Source organism: Cyprinodon variegatus, unplaced genomic scaffold (genome assembly GCF_000732505.1).
Source record: "Cyprinodon variegatus isolate N-32 unplaced genomic scaffold, C_variegatus-1.0 Scaffold125, whole genome shotgun sequence".
Classification (NCBI taxonomy): Eukaryota; Metazoa; Chordata; class Actinopteri; order Cyprinodontiformes; family Cyprinodontidae; genus Cyprinodon; species Cyprinodon variegatus.
In genome coordinates, this window is record NW_015150578.1 from 751,107 (window position 1) to 772,610 (window position 21,504).

General features: G+C 35.5%; 1 protein-coding gene across 3 annotated transcripts in view; it reads left to right on the forward strand.

The window, feature by feature from the left end:
• The window catches only part of LOC107085440 (cadherin-7-like), a 40,406-nt gene extending 20,994 nt beyond the window's left edge, over positions 1–19,412 (forward strand). The window contains exons 7-13 of one of the 3 annotated variants that reach the window (XM_015375752.1): positions 2,510–2,763; positions 4,589–4,725; positions 9,364–9,485; positions 9,751–9,868; positions 12,981–13,229; positions 17,652–17,687; positions 18,265–18,365. In XM_015375752.1, coding sequence (XP_015231238.1) covers positions 2,510–2,763; positions 4,589–4,725; positions 9,364–9,485; positions 9,751–9,868; positions 12,981–13,229; positions 17,652–17,662 — 891 coding nt within the window. In that variant the 3' untranslated portion in view covers positions 17,663–17,687; positions 18,265–18,365. Of the gene's footprint in view, positions 1–2,509; positions 2,764–4,588; positions 4,726–9,363; positions 9,486–9,750; positions 9,869–12,980; positions 13,230–17,648; positions 17,688–18,264 lie in introns of all 3 variants that reach the window. The other 2 variants (XM_015375750.1, XM_015375749.1) reach the window with 2 other exon arrangements.
• Positions 19,413–21,504: the final 2,092 nt, after the last annotated feature.

The window sequence follows — 21,504 nt, forward strand, 5'->3', positions numbered from 1 at the left end:
GCTACAAGATTCAGTTACAAATTCATGTCTTTGAGCCTTACAAGGCGCCAAAGCATAAATCTGTAACTGTAGTGTATTTGCGTTATAAGTGGTCCCATACTTTTTAGTGTTGTTGTTTTTTCTTTCTATTTCAAGGTACAACATATTCCTGGTTCACTGTCTGCAACACAGCGTGGCAGATCAATTTAGCAATTTAATTGTAAATTCAAAAATTATACCGGATGGATGAGGGGAAAAAAATAACAGAAAAAAAAAATATATATATATATATATGTAAATATATATAATAAAAACATTTAAAATAAAAATATAAATAGAGTTTTAAGCTACAGTCTGTCACAGTGGGCTGGAGGTTTGACAGGAGGACCCAAATGCAGACTGAAGTTGAAGGAGGTTACTTGAAGATTCATTATCCAAAAAAGTTTAACAGAAGCAAAAATCCAAAAACATAAATCCACAAATTCCACAATAACTGAGAACTAGGAATACTCTCAACAAGGGGCAAAAAAATAATGACAAAACAGCAAAGAGTGAGTGAACAGAAGGAGAATATGTGGGAGAGAGAAACAAGGCTAATAAGCAGATTGAGAGCAGGTGTGAACAGAGGAGGCAGGAATGGAGCTAGGGAAAAGGAGACTGACACAACGGGGCAGAGAACTTATATGCAATCAAAAAAAACTAGAACACAAAATGGAAATGAAAGCAATGAAAACTTAGAGATAAAACTGAACAGAACCAAAACCATGACAAAAATGAGAAACATGATTAAAATGTCTCTCTCAAATTAATCTGAAAGATCCAAATTCACATAAAAATGACAAGATGCTAAAGACTCATAGCTGAAATAAATAATAAAGTTTTCCTAAAAATCAATATTAACACTCATGATCAAAGTCTTCCATTTTGTTTTTAAATTGTACATTTTCTTTAGTTCCCTTGCTGTGACATACAAGGAAAATCAGTTGCAGATGGCATGCAAAGGCCCTCTATAGAGACCCTGGGCTGGGAATTGAACCCTAGACATTCTTGCTGCAAAGCAACACTGCTTCAAACTGTGCCAACACGAAGAATGCAAAATGAAACACCTTGGAGTTGAAAACAGCTCAGTTTTAGTGTAGGTGTGTGACGACCAAATAAGCATAAGACATCTGTAGAAAGTACTATTTGTGCTGAGCTGATCTTAAACCACTTGTTAAAATTGGGCCACAGGTATTAAAATATTAATTGTATCTAGAATACAAGTAACACTACACATAACCTGATTTACAGAATAGCCACCATTAAAAGCTAGTTGCTTCTTTTAAAATGTCATAGAGGTGTGAAAAATCACTCAATAGGATAACAAAGTCATAAAATGGTATAAGTGGACAGTCTCAACCTGACAGAGTGGAGTGTGGGCTTGCTGTAAGTGGGCAAGCACTGTGCAGCTGCACTGTCATGGAGGAAATGTTAAACATGAACTTTAGCAGAGGGTAAAAAATACAAAACTTTACATCTACTGAATGAACTCCAAAACAAAGACCAGGTTAAGGTTAAGAAATGAACTCGAAAAATGAAAATTATACATTTTTATTTCCCATCTAGATTATTTACTTAAGAACTTTTTGGTATATTCTCGGCTCACTTGTCCCACTAGACTCTGAAATAATGTAGAACAGTGTATGTTTATCAGATATTTTTCAATTTCTTTAGCTAATTAATTAAAGTAATGAAGAACAGCATTCATTTCTATTAACATTTTATATTTGATAACAGGTTGTGGGATTTAAGGGTTCAATAAAAGAGATGTTATCTAAATGCAACAACATTTTAGTACATAAAAAGCAACTGCATAGTTTGAATAACTAGTTACTTTGCAGTATCCACAGCAAAATGATCCATTGTGTGAATCCAACATTTGATTTTTTTTCTGTATGAAAATGATCTCTCTGCATGTGTAGATTCTGTATGCATGATTGGTTGTTTTGTCTTTTTCTCTATTTAGCCATGTTAGATGAAAAGTGAAATATTATAATACATTATAAGGTAGATAAACTATAGTTTAAACAAATAGTTCTAAATAATGATAATTATAATAATTTGTGTTGCAACCATATGTGTTATTTAAACAAGGCTGTAACTACTGAGTCTAGATATTGTTTTTTTTGCATAAACACTGAAAGTAATTTGTTGTTTGCCATGTCAACAGTTATTTTCTAGTTAAAGGAAATGGAAGAGAAAACATATATCGACGCAGTTTATGAGTCACTGTGTGAGTGTGGTAATGTTTTTCCTGCTGCTTTCCTATTAGTCACATCTTAATGTTTTTCAAAATCATAGCAGTATTTAAGACTAAGCTCACAGCTGGCAATTTATTGAAAATTGCTCAACATCATTAAATCTGTCTTACTACCAATGGATTACGCCTCCGAGGGACAATCCGGTGAAACAAGATTAAAAAGTTATTACTTCTATTTGATGTGAACCAAAGAGTTGGTATAAAGTGTTAGATTTGTGTGATTTTTCACAGCCCTTGGACTATGAATCCAAGAGACGCTACGTGATGATGGCAGAGGCAGCCAACGACCACCCAGACACTCGGTTTCTAACTCTAGATGAGTTCAGTGACAGGACGAAGGTGAAGATTCTTGTGGAGGACGTAGACGAGCCACCTGTCTTCTTCTCAGCACTCTACGAGTGGAAGGTCCCTGAGAATGCAGCGGTGGGAACAGTGGTTGGCACTGTTAGTGCCAGAGACACCGACGCAGTCAACAATCCCATGAGGTATTGTGAGTTGTATAAAGAATGGGTGGGGGGGGGCTTGGCATCTGCCATCCAGTATCCAACAACCAGCATGATAATGACGGGTTAGACACCCAGGCTGCAACTCCTGGAGACAACTTCCTTTGCGGGATGAAAAATCATTCCATTTCATACAGGCTTACTGGCTCACTGCATCCATTTTTACCCCCTTGGTCTCTGGATACCCTGAACATGGTCATATTTATCTCATAATACTTTGCGGGAAATGAGCCCTCCTGAATAAATAATGACAGTTCCTTTTTTTTTTTTTTTTTACACCTCACAGGCTTTTCTATCTATTGCAGCGGTATTATCGCAAAGAGACTTTGCAGAGAACATGTCAATGTAATACAGCACTGTACGAGGCGGCATATGGAATTGAGATTTGAAGTAATTTGCAAGTGGGGCACGTTGCAGAGGAGACAGCGGTACAAGCGGTGCCTGTAGTCCATCTCAGCAGAGCTTAAGAGTGGCAGGTGCTGCATATCATGCTCAGTGCACCGTCTATTATTGTCCCTCCGGTGACAGTGTTTCATTGATTAATAAATTCAGGCTGACATTTCAGAGGTTTCCAGAGTTCCAGTAAATATGATTAAGTTTGCCATGTTCAGACCTTCTTTGTATCAGGTCACAGAAATGATCTCACCTTAAACTCAGGTAAGTTTTATATGTGTGTTTATTTTAAAGACACACATTTAGGAAATAATACTCCTGTCACTGAAGTTATCCATTTTTTTTAATGCCAGGATCATCTTACAGCAAAATATACAAATATTTTTAATGCTTATAGACAAAAAAACACAGGGAATTAATTTCCCTGTGCTTTTAATTCTCAGACAGCTCAAATTCATAAATTATTCTACAGGGATCCAAACATGAACCATTTTAAATCTGTAAAGAATTTAGCGATTTCGCTGTCATCCTTACAATTACTCTGTCTGTAGTGTTGCAGGTAAAGTCTTTGACTTGGAGTTTAAATCTGGGTTTAAATCCTTAGTGTTGCTGGTAGGATTTTTGGGTGTAAAACTCTGTATACCACTTGTGAAGGCTTGCTTTGGTAACCCCTGCAGGACCCCTGTTTTAAGGGACTAACTCACAGCTATCTGTATATTTATAAAGTATGTCTGAAACAAATACTAATTAGCTTTCATCTTTATGACCATAGACAGCACTGCATGATAAGAAGGCATGATTCTCAAATAGAAATTACAGCCTGAGCTGTTTAGTATTGTGTCTGTAGTTTTAAATACAGTCTACTAGCTTATGAATTACCTATACTTTGGGACAATTGGATTTTTTTAAATTATTATTTTGTGAAGCATTATCTTTTTTACAGTAAAGTTCTGGTTATCTTGTTACTATGGGTGATACTATATAGATAATTCAGATTCCTTAAAGTTAAATAATAATGGAAGGATAAAATAAAAATTATCATTTCAGGCTTAAAGACTAAAAATGCAAATAGTTTTTTGTACAGTTATACTTTTCGTTCAACAATATTCTTACTTCTTTTCCTCAAGGGTTAAAGAACAGTTTGAAAAATAATATATTAATTTAAACTGACTTGAAGAAAAAACAAATCCCTTATCAGTGTAAGGTGCTGTCTTTTCACCATATTGTGTCACTTTTCTGTCGCTGGATTGTGTGTGTACTTGCTTTGCTGGAAATCTGTTAACAGATAAAAGAAAAGGAAAATTGAGCAGTTTGTCTAGTTCATTTCCCTGTGGTTTTCCAATGTTGGCTTTGCCCAGAAACCAAAAATCCTTGCTAAATGTGCCATTTCTGTGAATTTATTTTTTTTCCGCAGATACTCAATCAACAAAAAGACCGATGCCACCAAAGCTTTCAAAATAGACCCTAACAATGGAACCATAGCTATCGCTAGAACTTTGGACCGAGAAACTACAGACTGGTACAATTTGACTATCGAAGCCAAGGAAACCGGTAAGGAGTTTTTTCTTTATTTGGATCTTGTTAAAATTGCCAAAGCACATTTTCATCCTCTTTGGAAGCCTGTAATATACTCTGCTAAAAAAAATTAAAGGGAACACTTAAACAACACGATAATACTTCAATTAATTCACACTTCTGAAAAAATCAAACTGTCCACTTATGAAGCAGCACAGATTGATGATCAATTTAACATGCTGTTGTGCAAATTCAATAGACAACAGGTGGAAATTACTGGCAATTAGCAAGACACACTCAATAAAGGAGTGGTTCTGCAGGTGGGGACCACAGACCACTTGTCAGTACCTATGCTTTCTGGCTGATGTTTTGGTCACTTTTGAATGTTGGTGGTGCTTTTACACTGGTAGAATGAGACAGACTCTACAAACGGCACTAGTGGTCACGTAGTGCAGCTCATCCAGGATGGAACATCAATGCGAGCTATAGCAAAAAAGTTTGCTGTGTCTGTCAGCGTAGTGTCCAAAGGCTGGAGGCGCTACCAGGAGACTGGCCAGTACACCAAGATACGTGGAGGTCGTAGGAGGTCAAGAACCATACAGCCGGACCGCTATCTCCGCCTTTGTGCGGGTACGAACAGGAGGGAAACTTCCAGAACCCTGCAAAATTGCCTCCAGCGGGGCAGAAATGAGCATGTGTCTGCACAAACAGATAGAAACTGATTCCATGAGGATGGTATGTGGAGCCCGATGTCCACAGATGATGGTTGTGCTCACAGCCCAACACTATGCAGGTTGCTTGGCATTTGCCAGAGAACACCAGGTATGATGGCAAATTGACCACTGGCACCCTGTGCTCTTCACAGATGAAAGCAGGTTCACACTGAACACATGTTACAGATGTGACAGAATCTGGAGACACCGTAAAGAGCAATCTGCTACCTGCAACACCCTTCAGTATGACTAGTTTGGCAGTGCGTCAGTAATGGTGTAAAGTAGCATTTATTTGCAGGGCCGCACATCCAAGTGCTTGTCAGAGGTAGCATGTTACCAATCAGGTAACAACATGAGATCCTCAGACCCCTTGTGAGACCATATTCTGCTCTGGTTGGCCCTGGGTTCCTCCTACTGCAGGACAATGCTATACCTTATGTGGCTGGAACGTGTCAGCAAGAAGAAGGCATTGAGGCTATTGACTGGCATCCCCAGACCTGAATCTGACTGAGCACATCTGCAACAAAATGTCTTGATCAATCCACCAATGTCACGTTTTGCCACAGACTGCCCAAGAGTTTGCAGATGCTTTAGTCCAGGGGGAGGAGATCCTTCAGGAGACCATCCACCACCTCATCAGGAGCATGCCCAGGAGTTCTAGGGAGGTCATACAGGCACATGGAGGCCACACAAAATGATGAGCCTCTTTTGACCTGTTTTAAGGACATTAAATCAAAGTTTGATAAGCCTGGAGTATGTTTTTTCCACTTACATTTTTTGTTTGACTCCAAATCCAGGCATCTATTGTTTAATACATTTTTCATAGATGATTTTTGTGTGATTTTGTTGTCAGCACATTCAACTTTGTACAGAACAAAGTATTCAAAGAGAATATTTCATTCATTCAGATCTGGAATATGTTATTTGAGTGCTCCCTTTATTTTTTGAGCAGTGTATGTGCTATAGCATTATGCTTTTTTATAACACACCCTTTTGTTGCATGCCTTTCTCTTTTTCCTACAATTGTGTATACAGGTAAAATATAAGAGCTATAACAGGGTTATACTTATTGGGGAATAATGAATAATTTACTTGAAAATGTCACAATTTCTTTTTCAAAGATTTATTTCTGAGTTAATATCCAAGTCTGATTTATGTTTATTCTGTTTTGTTGAATAAAGTTTACAGGTAGAGAGTTATTCAGAGAACAAAAAAAAGTCACTTTATTTATATAGCACCAAGTAACAACGTAATGTCAAGTCTAATTAAAGAGCCAATTCTGGTTAAAAGGTATTTATGTTACAGAGAAATAAAATATAATTAGAACTTAATATTCTAATTTTATAATATAATTTATAAGACTATCCATCTATGTCTAGATTAGCTTGCACTTGCAGGGTCACAGTGGCTGCCTTTCTACAGTAGTCACTGGGCAATGGCAGGATACACCCTAAACAAGCCGCAGGTCATTAGGACTGTGCTAGGTAGCAGGCGTGCCTTAAGAGAATCCCACAGACATGTACAGGTAAATCTTACAAACTCTACTTAGAAAGAATCCAGGCTGATAGGCATCAGGTCTACCAACTGCATTAACCAAGACCAAAGAAAAATATGTTGTCTGGCAAAATGTTATGAACTAAATAACATGGATTTTTTTTTTTTTTTTTAGATTACATGTATTTAGCAAACAATGTTTAACACCCTCTACAAAACTGTAGGCCTCAAAAGATTTGCTAAAGTAGCTTAGTGCTCCCAATATCCAAACTTGAAAGTCAAAAGTTCTTAGTAAAAAGTCGAGTGAAAGGGAAACATTTGGTAAGAAAAAAAAGGTGCCAAAGTGTGTGCAGTTGTCTAGCAGGAGTTTTTTAGAACATTTTTTGATTCGCTTAATGACTATACTGAAAGAAGTTTATAGATAGATTTGGTAACTGCCCTCACAGCTAAAAAGGACTACTACATACATTCTTTAAGATTGTTGATACTTTACTTGACTGACCAGGAAAATAGGTCTATGCCTCCTGACCACAACTAAGAGTGTCAAAAAAAAGATTTGAAGACCTAGAGCAGCGGGACAAGCTGAAGGACACTTCAGGCTGAGCTCCTTTATCACCTTAGCAGCACCAAAGCCTGATCATCTTTGTGCTCTGCTGTATTGATGCAGCATTTTATTCATAAGCAGCAGTGGTTATTCAGACCATATAGTTTACATTGTATAATAGAATGAAAAAAAATGTAATCCTCATTTTAATGCCTTTCCTTGTAAGAAACTGAATTTAAGTTTTCATTAGCTGTAAGGCATAGCTTTAAGGCATATTATAGAATAACTGAAATAAAAGCATGAAATACTACCTTCTTTTTAAATTGAATCAGTATAGTCTATAATTTTGATTTCAATTACTGAAATAAACTTTGACTGAAGTGAACATTATTATTTAATTAAAACGTATTGATATGCGCCTGTATTCCTATTTCAGTTAGCCATAGGGTAGATAACTACTATCATAGTTTTAGTGTCGGCTTTTTCACAGATTCTTCATTAAGAGACTGTTTAAAAGCTGCTAGGAGTAGTTTTTCTTTGCAATCTGACTCTTTTTTTTCTTACTCTTAAATAAGCTAACATATGACATGTTACTTTCATTTAACACATGTGCAGTTGGAAAAGCATAGTTGAGGACAACATACAGTGGTACTTAAGTTTTTGTCTCAAGGAAAAAACAACATGGGGCTAAAGTGTATGTTCAAATAGCTGTCTATATTTAATTATTAAAAAATTTATAAACAATATGAAGAATTAATGCTTTGAACGTGTTGTTTTTTAAGCTGTAATAAATCATAGATTAAAGTCAAACATACTGACTCATGTGGGGCCAGATTTATCTGAACCTCAGCCAAAGCTATATTCCAAAAATCATTAGAAATGTAAAAATAATATGCTAAAAATAATTGCGACTGTTTGCAGCAAAACTCAAACTAAACAGACAGAAAACAGGTCAAAGTGCCTTTTAGTAAATTAGTCCAAATTTGAAAAGTTGTACGAAACACAAGTTGACCAAAGGTGTACCAAATTGCTTCCCAAGTTATTTTCGAGTACTTCTATCCGTTACTTAGTCATTCAGAGGTGGTTATTTTACAGGTAGGGTAAATAAGAAATTTTATATAATTTGTTTGAAAAATTTTTTTTATAATTAAGTACAACTTTTTTACGAAATTTCTCATTTTTAAGCAAGATTAAACAGGCAATAGTAGTGTTTTTTTGGATATAATTTTTCTTTTCACCCCCTATGTAAGTAAACAGAGATCAGCAGCCCGAGCTAATTCATATTGATAAAGAGCAGCTGTAGACTTTTTGCCTAGAATTTGACTAGGTCATCCTTTCATAAGTATATACAGCTCTTCAGTTTTATCACTGTCCGCATCTTCAGGATTATCAGGACTGCACTTCACTGCATGTTGTCTCTTCATCTCTGCATCCTTTTTACCATCATTGTTGTTCCTGCTGGAGAAAAGCATTATCACAACTGCTAACTGCTCTACTACCACATACAACAGTATGAAAAAATGTTTTCTGCAGGCAGTATGTTTCTGATCAGACATACTGTTTGATATTTAGGCCAAAAAGGTCAGTTTTGTGAAGCTTGTAGTTGTAAAGGAACATGTGTACTGGTTTTAAAAGTTTTCAAGACACTATAGATTCAAAATTTTATACTTGAGGCATGGTTCTAAAGTAAAGATTAGAAAAGCATCAGGAACAAGCTCCTCCACGATTCCCCACGTTATGAATTCAATTAAATGCATTGATTATTTGTCTGATTCTGTTTCACAGTCCTCATTTTGCAGTACAGCCGTGTTCTAGCACAAAACATTTATCAGTCTTAAGTGTTATTTTGCCACAGCTTTCAGAAAGCATTTGTGATACATACACCCAGCGGACTTCAGTAAATGTCTGTCTTCACTACTGCAGCGCAGAGCCATTTATCCTCCTCCGTGGTGGTGTTCATCACCGTGCTGGACGTAAACGACAACGTGCCAAGGCTTGCAAGGGATTACCGGCCATATATCTGTGAAGGCACACAGGCGGGAGAAGTATGTATATTATGATGTGCTCGTGTTTGTGATTTATTTTGCAGCAATGTTGAAATCAAAATGGGCCTGAGTTCAGTCAGTTAGTATACTTACATGGAGTAATGTTTTATTACAGAGAAACATATTTCTGTTTTCCTAAGTATTCTTTTTATGACAATGTCCTGTTCATGTAATATTTTTTTGATAGCAGGTAAACTTATTAAATTAACAGCAATTGGAATAAATTGAAGTGCTTTTTTTCATCTCTTTATTTGTACCTCTTTAGGTTATTCAGAGTCTCAGTGCTGTTGATCCAGACGAGGCAGTGCAGGAACACCACTTCTACTTCTCTATGGTACCTGAGAAGCGCATCAATCCAAACTTCACCATAAGAGATAATCAAGGTTGGATTGAAAAAAAAATACATTATAATAGAGTTTCATAGATTTTGTACTAGCAATAATTAAGATACTCTTATTGTACTTCTATTAAATTAATAAGAATGCACAAACTAGCAACACTTCCAAAACACATGTAAGTGTTTCACTGCTCTTTAGGAAAGTTCTGTCATCAAGGTTGTGTTTTTTTCTTTGTTAACCCAAGGTTTCTCAATAGTTTTGTTATTTATTTATTTTTTTTTCTCAAGGCCTATCCTGTTCTATGAACAAGGACAAATAAAAGCATAGCTATATTCTGCATGTAGAAGCCTAATGCTCAACAAAGTAGTAATTAAAATTTTATTAATTCTAACTGCTGCATATTAGAGTCAAAAATACTCCTTATTGGATACTAGTCAGGACAAAAATTGTTTTAATTTTCCGAATAATTCATATTTGGAATCACAAAGAGAAGTTAGAATTTCTGCTCTAAAACACATTTGGATTTTAAGATGGGAATCTTCCCAAAGCAATTTATAAAGGTTGTTGGACTCTAATACAGTGCAAATAAGTAAAATCTAAAGATAATTTTACCTGAGAATAGTTTATTCAAATGGTTTCTTGCACGGGTTTTATACATGGAAGAAATGATAAATTAAACAACGGCCACCAAACATTTCAGATAGATGTTTCAATACATATTTCCTTAAAATTCTTCCATTTGCTTATTTTTGCAATTATTCGTCAGTTGATTAGAAAGACAAAAATGAATATTTTCTTTAATCTGTTTGTACCTGTACACTATTGCACATTTTACTTCGTATTTCTAAGCTGATCCTGTACTATGATTTTTCTCAGTGTTCTTTTTATTATTTGGAAGCAGCTTTTTTAGCACCTTACAAATATTTGAAGAAATCATGGCCCCCTATGACAGCCTATCTCAGATAGTAGCCTAGTTTTTTTTTTCATCTGTATTTTGGTAAATATTCCAGTGAAGAATGGCACAAAAACATTGGCATATTGGCTTGTGATGTTTTCTTTCCGAGTTTCCAACCATCTATTAAAAAAAAAAAAACATATTTTCTTAGACTGAATGTAACATACTCCATCTTTATGGACAACTTACTAAGCTGTGTGGAAACAGAGCATAAATGCTGGAGGGACATTTTTCTTCTTTGGTCAGAACCAAATTACTGTTTTTTTTTTGTTTTTTTTTAACCCCTGTTTGCAATCTTAGCTCTGTAGCTTTGTGCAGCTTGGAAAGATGCAACAAAAGCAAATATAAACTAAGGGCCTTTTTATTACATTATATGTAAAAAGAATAGATAAATAGAATGTAAATTATTGTCGCATCTTCTATGTGACAATCAAAAAATTGATGTAAGTTTGGATGATTATGTCATCAATTTGATCAAACTACCTCTTGAGTGACTTGATTCTTTGCAGAAGCCTTTGGCATTAATAGTTATGTAATTATTTTTCTTGGAAGTGAAACTCCATCCAGAACACTCATAAATGTCTAATTTGAGACTGTAGGCTATGGTACCCCGCCAATACGAAAATTAATCAAAGCACTTTGAACCACATTCAACAAGCAAATAGTCACTTGAAATGAACAGAACACCTCAAAACTGACATTTTTACTTAACCTTTTTTTCTCCAACTTAATTCAAAATCTCATTTTCAGCCTTCAGATTTCTTAACTTTTTTTGTATCCACAATGTTTGCATCTCAATTTTTTATGACATGAATGGGTTTTTATTTTTTACTTAGATACATATTTTCATCAGTATGTCCAGTGACCAACTTTAAAGAGCCTCTTCTTCAAGATTTTTTGCTAGCCTGAAAGCATTGTCAATATTAGAAATATCTGTCCAGATGTGGTGCAGAAAAACTACTCCATGCATGTGTTACTTCAAGGGTAGACAAATGTAATTGTTTACTATAAGAAATCCAGTTGATCCAAAATGCTACTGCCAGAGTTCTGATGAAAATTTAAAAAAGGCATAATATGTCTGCCATTTGGCCTCCCTTTATTGGCTCTCTGTTAAATCTGAAAGGTACAGCAGTTGCTACATACAGTATAGTACATAAATCTTAAGTAAAATAGCTTTACTTCACCGCTTCTCAATATGTGTTCAGTATGAAAAACTCACACAGAAAGAGACAATTAGAAGAATTTTATTGATGCAATTATTTTAAGTCTTTTGAGCTCAGACCTCAGCAAGAAACATTAGCATGAACCTGTCCATGATGAGCAAAAATGAAGCGACACTATAGAGGAAAAACTCCCCTTTGGAAAGAAACCTCTGGCAGAACCAGTCTCAACATGGCGCTCTTATGCCGGACCAATTGATATGTGACTGGGAATGCAGTAAGAATCCCAGAGGAATTACACTCTGATGGGGAAGACATTGAAGGAGCACTATGGAAAAGCCAAATGGAGCTTAAGCTATGGGGGAGAAGGGGATGGAGGTGGGTTAAATCGGGGTCATCTGAGTGAAAATCAGACGTAGCGCAACCACTTCTTGCATTGGCTTGGTAGTAGGCTGAGTCGTGGATTTGGAGACCTTTTAAACTGGACTCTGGAGGCTGATTGGGCTTCATAGAGGTGCGGTTCAAAGCTGATTGGTTTGCCTCAGAGGCAGATGAGCCCCTGATGATGAGGCAGGTAATTTACTGTAGTTTCTTAAGTTGAACTTCCACCTAGGCTTCTTTATTGAAATGTTTGCTTTAATAGTCAGAGGAAAACTTCTGATTTAGTATTAATCCTAACAGTTTATGATTAGCTAAGGCAGTGAAAATAAAGAAATGCTAGTATAAAAACATAAAGGGTTTCCAAATTTGTAAAACACTATAAGGTAGTTTAATAAAAGGATGGTTTGCCTTGTGAGGAACCAAATACAAACAGCATCAGGAAAATGAATAATAAAGAAGAAGACATTAAAAAAACACTATTATATCCCTTGAAACCTTTTTAACTTTATAAATGTTATTCTTTGATAGCATGATGAAATAAAAGAGATGCATTGAAAAATAAACAATTTTTCCTTCATATTGCATTGATGATTGAAAAAAGCAAAACAAGGAGCAGCCCCTGTAAGCATGCTAAAATGTATATCCTTCACTCTAATTTCAGATAACACAGCGGGCATTGTGTCACGCAGGAGTACTTTCACACGTAAAGATCAAACTCAGTACCTGCTACCTGTGGTGGTGTCCGACAGTGGCACCCCTGCTCTCTCCACCACCACCACCTTGACCATCAGCGTTTGCAGCTGCCTGCCAGCTGGCCATTGTCCCACTGGAGGGGTGGAGGCATTCGCTCTTTCTGGGGTCAGCATGCAAACCTTGATAGGGATTTCAGTCTGCCTGGTCACTCTCTCTGGTAAGTATGAAACTGGCTCACTGGTAATTTTTATTGCAACTGATGGTCAATGTATGGTTTTCCTGGACTCATTATAATCATAGTTTACAATAGTCTCATGCATATGATTCTTTACAGAAATAATTTTGCTTAAACATTGATATTTATTAGGTTTAGTATTGTATGGTTTGCAGACAGTGAAAAACATTCTTGTGCATTGTTACTTCCAACAGATTGACTTTGCTAAGATTTTCCAAATATATAAAAAAAATCAGATGTCCACAGATTCATTATCATTTATCTTACTTGTATTTTGTACATTAAAGAACCGGTGAAGTGTAGAAAGCTTTATCGGTACTTTAATTATTTGTAGTTTATTTACCCTTTCCAAATCTTTAAATATGTTGATTATGGTAATAAAAAAAAAGGTTTATCATACATTTTCAGGGGGTTTCAATCAATTAAAATATAGAAAAAAAACAGCAGAACTTTACTCTATCTTAAACAACAAAAATATTCAGATTTTTTTTTGTATTTAAGAAGATTCTAGCATTTATGGAAGCATAAGACCGCTTGATGTAAAAAAAGGATTTTGAATTAAGTAAAACAACCCTGAGGCTTTCATCCTGGTTAAATTTGATAAATAGCTGAAATATTATGCACAGCAGACTTGCTCAAACCTTAATGTAGTCTATGCAATAACAGAAATGTGTTTGACACATATTAATCTTGAATAATTAAGCTGCAAACATTTTATTTGAAAAAATAATTTGATTCTTAAATTTGACTCATAAAATGACAGATTATGACTCTCTAAGAGACTTGATGCTGGTTGAATGAAGCCTCCTTACTCACATAATACTATGAGCACTATATCAGAGCATTTGAGAAGTCCACTCTGGTTGGAAGAATTTGATGCATTGATCTTGTTTGAATTTCAATAAAAAACAGCCCCATATCACCTAATATTTTTCTAGTCAGCCAAACAAAATTAGGTGCCAAATAACCAAAACTTAAAACATACAAAATTTGACATAATGACCAGCATCTGTTCCAAGGCATGACAAACACTGACTGAACCATGCTGTATGAAAATAAATTTAGATATACAGATGATAATGAATCAGATGGAGAAACACTGTGTTGTGATCGATTGTCATGTAGAAAGCTGATTAAACATTTGGGAACAGACTGGCAGACTGGACATGAATCCATAAAATTTAGAAACATGATTTAGTCTATAAGAAATCAGAGAACAGTTTGTGCATTTCATCTCTTTATATCATACTGTATGATGTAAGCTACCACTGAAAACATTTAGGTGTAAAAAGTTAGTAATAGTATTTTTAAAAACAGAAAATTTATAAAAGCAATAATAATGCAGATATTTGTCAAAATCTTTAAATCAAATACTTTACTGTATGAACCAATTTTTGATTAAATCTCTGTAGTCTTTGGAATGGGGATATCAGCGTGCTTCACAATATTTTTAGCATTCCACCTTGCAGAATTTCTCCAAATCTGTCAGATTATTAGGACATGGGTTTCCCAAATAGAAGAGAGTTATTGTAGTGCATTCTCTAGAGCAGTGTTCCAACCTTTTTTGACTTGTGTACCCCTTTGGGCATTTTGTCTTACCATGAGTACCCCTCTCAGTCAAAAGTAATGATGAATGTCAAGAAGTGTAACGTACAATAACTGATAAAAAAGAAAAAAATATTTTACTGAATCTTTTAATCTGAGCATTCACTTCTTAGGAATTTCATCTAATATATATATATATATATATATATATATATATATATATATATATATATATATATATATATATATATATATAGCTTGGAAGTTAGTAAGGAATAGAAATAAATTCAAAATAAAATCATATTATAAACCTGTATTTATAAAACAGGAGCTCCTCTGAGTAACTCCCCCATAACCACATTTAAAATAGATGAATTGGAAACAAAACATTATAGTCAGACTGACTTAATTAGTTTTACTTTGTTTTCATCAAAACACCTGAGCCGCTTTGATGAGCTCTGATAGCTCAGTGTGACAAACAGCTGATCCCATGGTGTTTTCTACATCCGGTCTGTTTCTCTGCTTGGTTTGTATGAGTGTCAAAGCTGAAGGTGAACACAAAAATATCAGAAAAACTTACTTTTTGATTAATAAAAGCTTGTTTAATTTGTCAATTGGGTCCACACAAAATAAAACAGGTCCCATTTTATTTTACTGCCTAAGAAATAAAATATTTTCATGTACCCTACCTCTTGCATTACACTAGCGGACCACTAGGGGTACGCATACAATTTGGAATAACTGTTCTAGACCATTCTAAAGCTTTCATTTTTCTCCTTTTCGTAAAGTCATTGTTTTATTTTTCTTTGTGTGTGTGCCCCTAAAAAGCTTTAAGGATAAACTTTCTTTTTGTGTTGTGGTTTTAAACCGACTAAATATATATTTTTATTAAAATTTACTGGTATAAGGAACTGTTATATTTTAAACTCTCTTGAAAAAAATGCAGTTTGTCTGGAAAAACTAAATCCCATAGCTCTATTTAGATTTTTTCTAAATACATGGTATTATTGTATAAAAAGTACAAGTTTGGACTTTTGACTCATAAATTCAAATTTCAGTCTTATGAGACCACAGCATATCCTCCCACAAGGTTTTAGGAGATTGAGGGATGATTTATTATGTCTGTAGTCTTGGTGCTATTCTTTTCACAGAGGTGCAAAAGAGAAGACTATCTGTAATTCAGAACTTGTCAAACATTTCTACAGCTATGCTGCTCTTTTAGATGCAGCATAGTGATTAGATACAGCTTTTAAAGCACACAGAACCATTCTAAGTAAATATTGACAATAATAATAATTAAAAAAGAACAAAAATGGGAAAGGATGATGAACCTATGACCCCATTTCACATTTTGTAAATGTAGTAGACCTAGGGAGCAAATTAATTGTTTTAAACTGCCCAGTTTGCAGATAGTGATCAACTTGAACAGAGACACAAGCATTTTATTGACAGAAAGACTCATTTTCCAAATATATCGATTGTGTCTATATGATATGGCATGTCATTTTTCTGCAGAGGTTAGATAAACAATCACTTCTGCCCACCTTAAGTTGTGTCACTATGTAAACAGTAAAAAAAAAAGAGACGTTTGAGCTCCACCTGGGTTGCCGGATAACTGGAAAAAGTAGAATATATATACTATTAGCATAACTCGTGAGATTGCAGTATTACTAAAACATATTACACTACACAATTTCTTTTTGTACTTACTACAAAAAAAAAAAACAAGAAAAAAAAGACTTGCGGAATGGGGACAATTGAACCACTGACTTGTCAAAAAAGAAATTCTCAGAACCCTGGCGTAAGACACGGTAATCAATGCCTTTACCTTCTACCAAAACAACAGGAAAATTTACTGTTCAAGTCACCTCATATTGGGTTAAATTTTCCCTTCTGTTACCTGTCATTGTGGTCTGGTTTTGACAAAGTTTATTTCGAGCAATCATGGAGAAAAGTCTGCCTTTGTGAGGCAGACTTTGCTATCCCTTCAAAGTACTTACTGTGTTTTCTATGTCAAGTTTAATGTGGATTTTTTAAAAGTTGTCTGGTGATGGAAATGTTAGCAAAACTTTAAATATTGTGTCCCCTTCCTGCAAGCTATGGCTTTAGCTAAAGAATGCAAATGAGGAAATTTGATGAAAACCCTACAAGGACAGCTGAACTTCATTTCAGTTTAATAACACTCACTATGATTGATGTTGGGTTTGAGCAAAAGAAGAATGATTGCTTTAATTAAATCAGAATGTGCTTCAGCCATATATTAGGTTAAACTTGCACATTATATTGCAACTTTCTTAATTTGGTTAAAATAGTAGGTAGGCAGGTTTATGAAACAGCTTGTGATCAGTGTTACTTTAGTTTACAATTTTTTTTACACTTATTCACAATAAGATAAAATGATATTTGAATTAGACATAGGCTTCTGAAACCCACACAACTTTAAAATAAGTTCTGGTGGAAGTAAGCTGTTAACTGTTCCAAAAAGTAAAATGATTGGGTTGTAGGCATTAAAAAAAGAAAAAAAAAAACAAGTTCATATTCAGTTTTGTTTTTATTAACAGAACATCTGGTTTGCTTTAAGGCTGAGACATTTTTTACAAAGCAGAAGCCTTTCTTGCAAAGATATGACAGCTTGTTCTTTGTCAGAGGATGTATTTATATATATCTAGCTGCTGGGCCAGCAGTAAGGTAATATTTTACATGGTGACATAAATAAGTAATAAAAAAGTCAGAACTACATATTATCAGGGAACCAAATCAGTAAACAATCCATAAGACTTTATAAAAAGAACAGTTACAATAAATAAGTTACATGGTGTTTTTCTGAAATGTTTTCATATAGTCCCTCTTTTCCAGCAGATGTGAGCTAAAGTACTTCCACCTGACAACCATTTGGCAAGTATATGAAACAGCAGGGTTTTCATTAACAAATTTTCACTTTCATTGTTGAAGCTGCCTTTTTTAACTCACCCGAGTGCCTTTAACACACGATTACAATGCTGGAGCTTGCAGAGCAAAGATGTCGGGTAATGAGTGTATTGGTTGCAATACATCAGTACCAATGCCATCCTGGGACACTGATGGGTGTTCATAGTGAAGAGCTTTATTATGACCTTAGTTGCTTTGTGTCCTCCCTATGCCCATCACATGAAAGATTAATGACAAAACACGCTATGCTAACACTTCTCACACAACAAGAGCCTGTTAAAAAAGTGGCCAAAAAGATAAACACTCTTTGAGTATTCTGTGCCAAATGGAGCTGATAAAATAAAATATTCGTTTTATTTCATCTAAAATAAAAAAAAGGAACATGGTTTTTCCATAAGAAAACACGTTACAGGAAAATAAATCTGTTTGCTATTATTATCCTACACGCTCCATCAGGCACCATATGCTACTTTTTTCTCCCTCATTGCTAAGCTTATGCCGTGGTGTTTAACTGTAATGATCTCTTGCTATTTTGTGTCTACAGCACTGTTGGTTCTAATGCTGGTAGTGAGAAGGCACAGGCGTAAGAACCAGGAGGGGACAGATACGGAGGTAAAGGAGCTGGAGCTGCCCGAGTCCTTTTCCCAAAAGGTGCTTTTTTACGAAGAAAGAGGAGATAGGGCAGCTGGTCTGGACTTCTGCCAGCCCACAGTGCCACTACGCCCTCATCCGAGGAGAAGAGACAGGAGGCTCCACAAGGAGGAAGTCAGGGCCAGCATACGGATGTCACTCAGAGAGTCACACCTCATTGGGCCTGAGGACGAGGTCTTCAGGCAGTTTATCCTGGACAGGCTAGCAGAAGCTGATCAGGATCCATATGTCCCACCATTTGATTGCCTTCGGACTTATGCTTACGAAGGGTCAGGGTCCCCACCAGGCTCTCTGAGCTCATTGGATTCCATCTCTTTGGAATTTGAACCTAGGATACCTGTGTGCAACTCCAAGCCTCAAGTTGTAAGACTCACCCCTTGGTATGGTGGAACAGAGGAGGACACAATCTTCTAAAGAACTTTTTTTTCTCATATTTTTATATTATTATTCAATTTTGTTATGGGGTGAAGAGACCTGGACAGTTCATATTGAGTAAGCTTCAATCAAATAAATCGTATGTTTTCCTTTTTTTTTTTTCCCCACATTTTTTTACATTACACCCACAAACTTTATTAGAATTTTATTGGGATGTTATGTGATTTCTTTTTTAATTATAAATAAAAATTTTACATGGCTTTCAAATGTTTACAAAACAGTTATTTTCAGCCCTGCTAACCATTCAATAAAATCAAGTCTTGCTAAACTTTGTTCATCAATATCTGATCTTTAAATTTTCATGGTTTTGGTTCTGTTTAAGTCTTCCCCTAGTCTTCATTCATTTCATTTCCATTTTGTTTTATTCTAGTTATTTTTAATTGTTTTTGAGCTCTTATTTATTTCTTGTTTTCTCTCTGTTGCCCTCTTGTGTCAGTCTCCTCCTAGCTGCCTTCTAGATTATTCAGTCCATATCTGTTACTCATCTGCCAATTAGTCCTTCCGTTGTTTCTGTCTCCCACATATACTCCTTATGTTCGGTCACTTTTTGCAGGTTTCTCATTGTTTCTCTGCTCCTCATATGTGTTTTCCCTGATGTCCCCTGGGTTTTGGTATTTCTGTATTTTGTCATTTTTTGGGGGGATTTTTGCTTCAGTGGCCACTTTTTTGTTATTAAACTTGTGAGAGACCACCTCAGCTTCCATCTCTGCATTTGGGTCCTTCAAACCTCAACTTCACCTGACATAATTTGAGAAAAACTGCTTCAAATAGTAGGTAATAATTTAATCGAAGCACTTTCGTTTGGCAGTTTTTGAGGTTTTTTTTAATTTTTAAATATATGACGGTGTCAAAGAATGCCTACTTTAAGCCAAAGGAGATCCAACACTTGCTGGAACCATGTTTGCACATGTTTTTAATTCACTGTACTGTAGGTCTCGTCTTAACAGAGTTATAGCATATATGACCAATACTTGTCATACAGGCCATGTATTCTGTTCTACCAGCTGGGCTGCAAACCTCTGGAGATCCTCCATCTTTAACACAGGCCATTTGGATATTTCCCCGAATAATAATAGTTGTTGTTTTTTAGTTTATAGCTGCCAATGCCTTGGTAGGTTTGAGTTATGTCATAACTAAGTTAGGAAAACAGAGCAGATAAATTCAAATATTGGCCACAGCATTTAAGTTTGTTTTCAAATAATTTGTTAATCATTTTCCCCTGTCCTTCGATATTACAATTACCAACTAACTTCTAAATAAATCTGAATAAAACAAATAGTTTGAGGCTGTGATGTGAGAAAATATAAATGATTTCAAGGGGTTTCAGTAGTTCCATCATTATTTCTTTTAGTCTTTTGACATTGGAGGCACACTTCTGTTCCCTGTTTTTAGGGTTTTTAAGGCTGCAGGCTTTAATGTTTGTTGTTTTTTCTTTATCTTGACAGTTTGCACAATGACAAAGTGTACTTTTCAAAATGTCAAACCATTGCTGCTAAGATAATATCTTTAGCCTTAAATAAAAAAACACAATCGCTGGCAGGCTTCACATATACAATTAATGTTGGCAGCTGTACTGTTTTTGTTGCTTTCAAAAACTGTAAAAGCTGCATCAGCTACTTGTCCACTGTTTTCATATGTTACTCTATAAAGGTATGTATGTGCATTACCTGAAACAGAGTTCTGGTATGTATTAAGCCTGCACAAAGTAATTGAGTATCTGCATTACAATATTGCCATATTTCTTGATATTTTAAGGAAGGCTACTGTACCCTCAAGGTAAATAACCATCTTAGATAAGTGTGCACAGCCATAAACTTCCATTACGTGGCTTGAGGCAAACCCAAGTGCAGAATGGATCATAAGACAATCATTAAGATATAAAAACTATTACAAACTCACAGGCAAGTAGTAAATCAGAACAACGTAGATGTTCCGAGTCAGAGGCAAAACAAGACAAATAGGCTCTGTTGGGAACAATGGCCAACTTTAAAACAAGAAGTAAAGGCTACGTTTGGCTATAAAAAATATAAACCTACATATTTACTTTCAAAAATAAGACAGACAAATAAAACAAATAAAATGTGCATGTGGTTTATTCTCCGACTAGATACATGTTTTAAACCTGAGGCCAGTTAACTTATTTGAAAGAAAATTAAAAAAATCGTAGCAACTAAACAGTGGAAATACTGATGTGTTGGCAAAAGTGTTGGGACCATTACTTAAAAAAGTAAATACTTATATGCCTGTGCAAAGGGCTGTATGCAAGGCCCAAAAAGAGTCAGTCCCTTCTAGGTTCTTTTAGCGGCATGCACCTTAGAAAATGCTTTTAATTCCATTCTTTAAATCTGGCCAGTCTTAAGCAGCAAAAGTAAACACCATTCTGACTTTGAATAGGCTATTCGGTGCATTTATCTGTTCCTCTTCCCCTTCCTCTTGCACAGCCGCCTTGAAGAAAGAATGTTCCGGGTTTGATGCATGTTCTCCCTGTGCATACGTAGGTTCTCTCCGGGTACTCCGGCTTCCTCCCACAGTCCAAAAACATGACTGTTCGGTTAACTGGCTTCTCTCAATTTACCTTAGGTGTGAGTGTGTGCATGAATGGTTGTTTGTCCTGTATGTCTCTGTGTTGCCCTGTGATAGACTGGCAACCTCGCAACCCCAACAGGGATAAGCATGACGGAAAATAGATGGATGGATG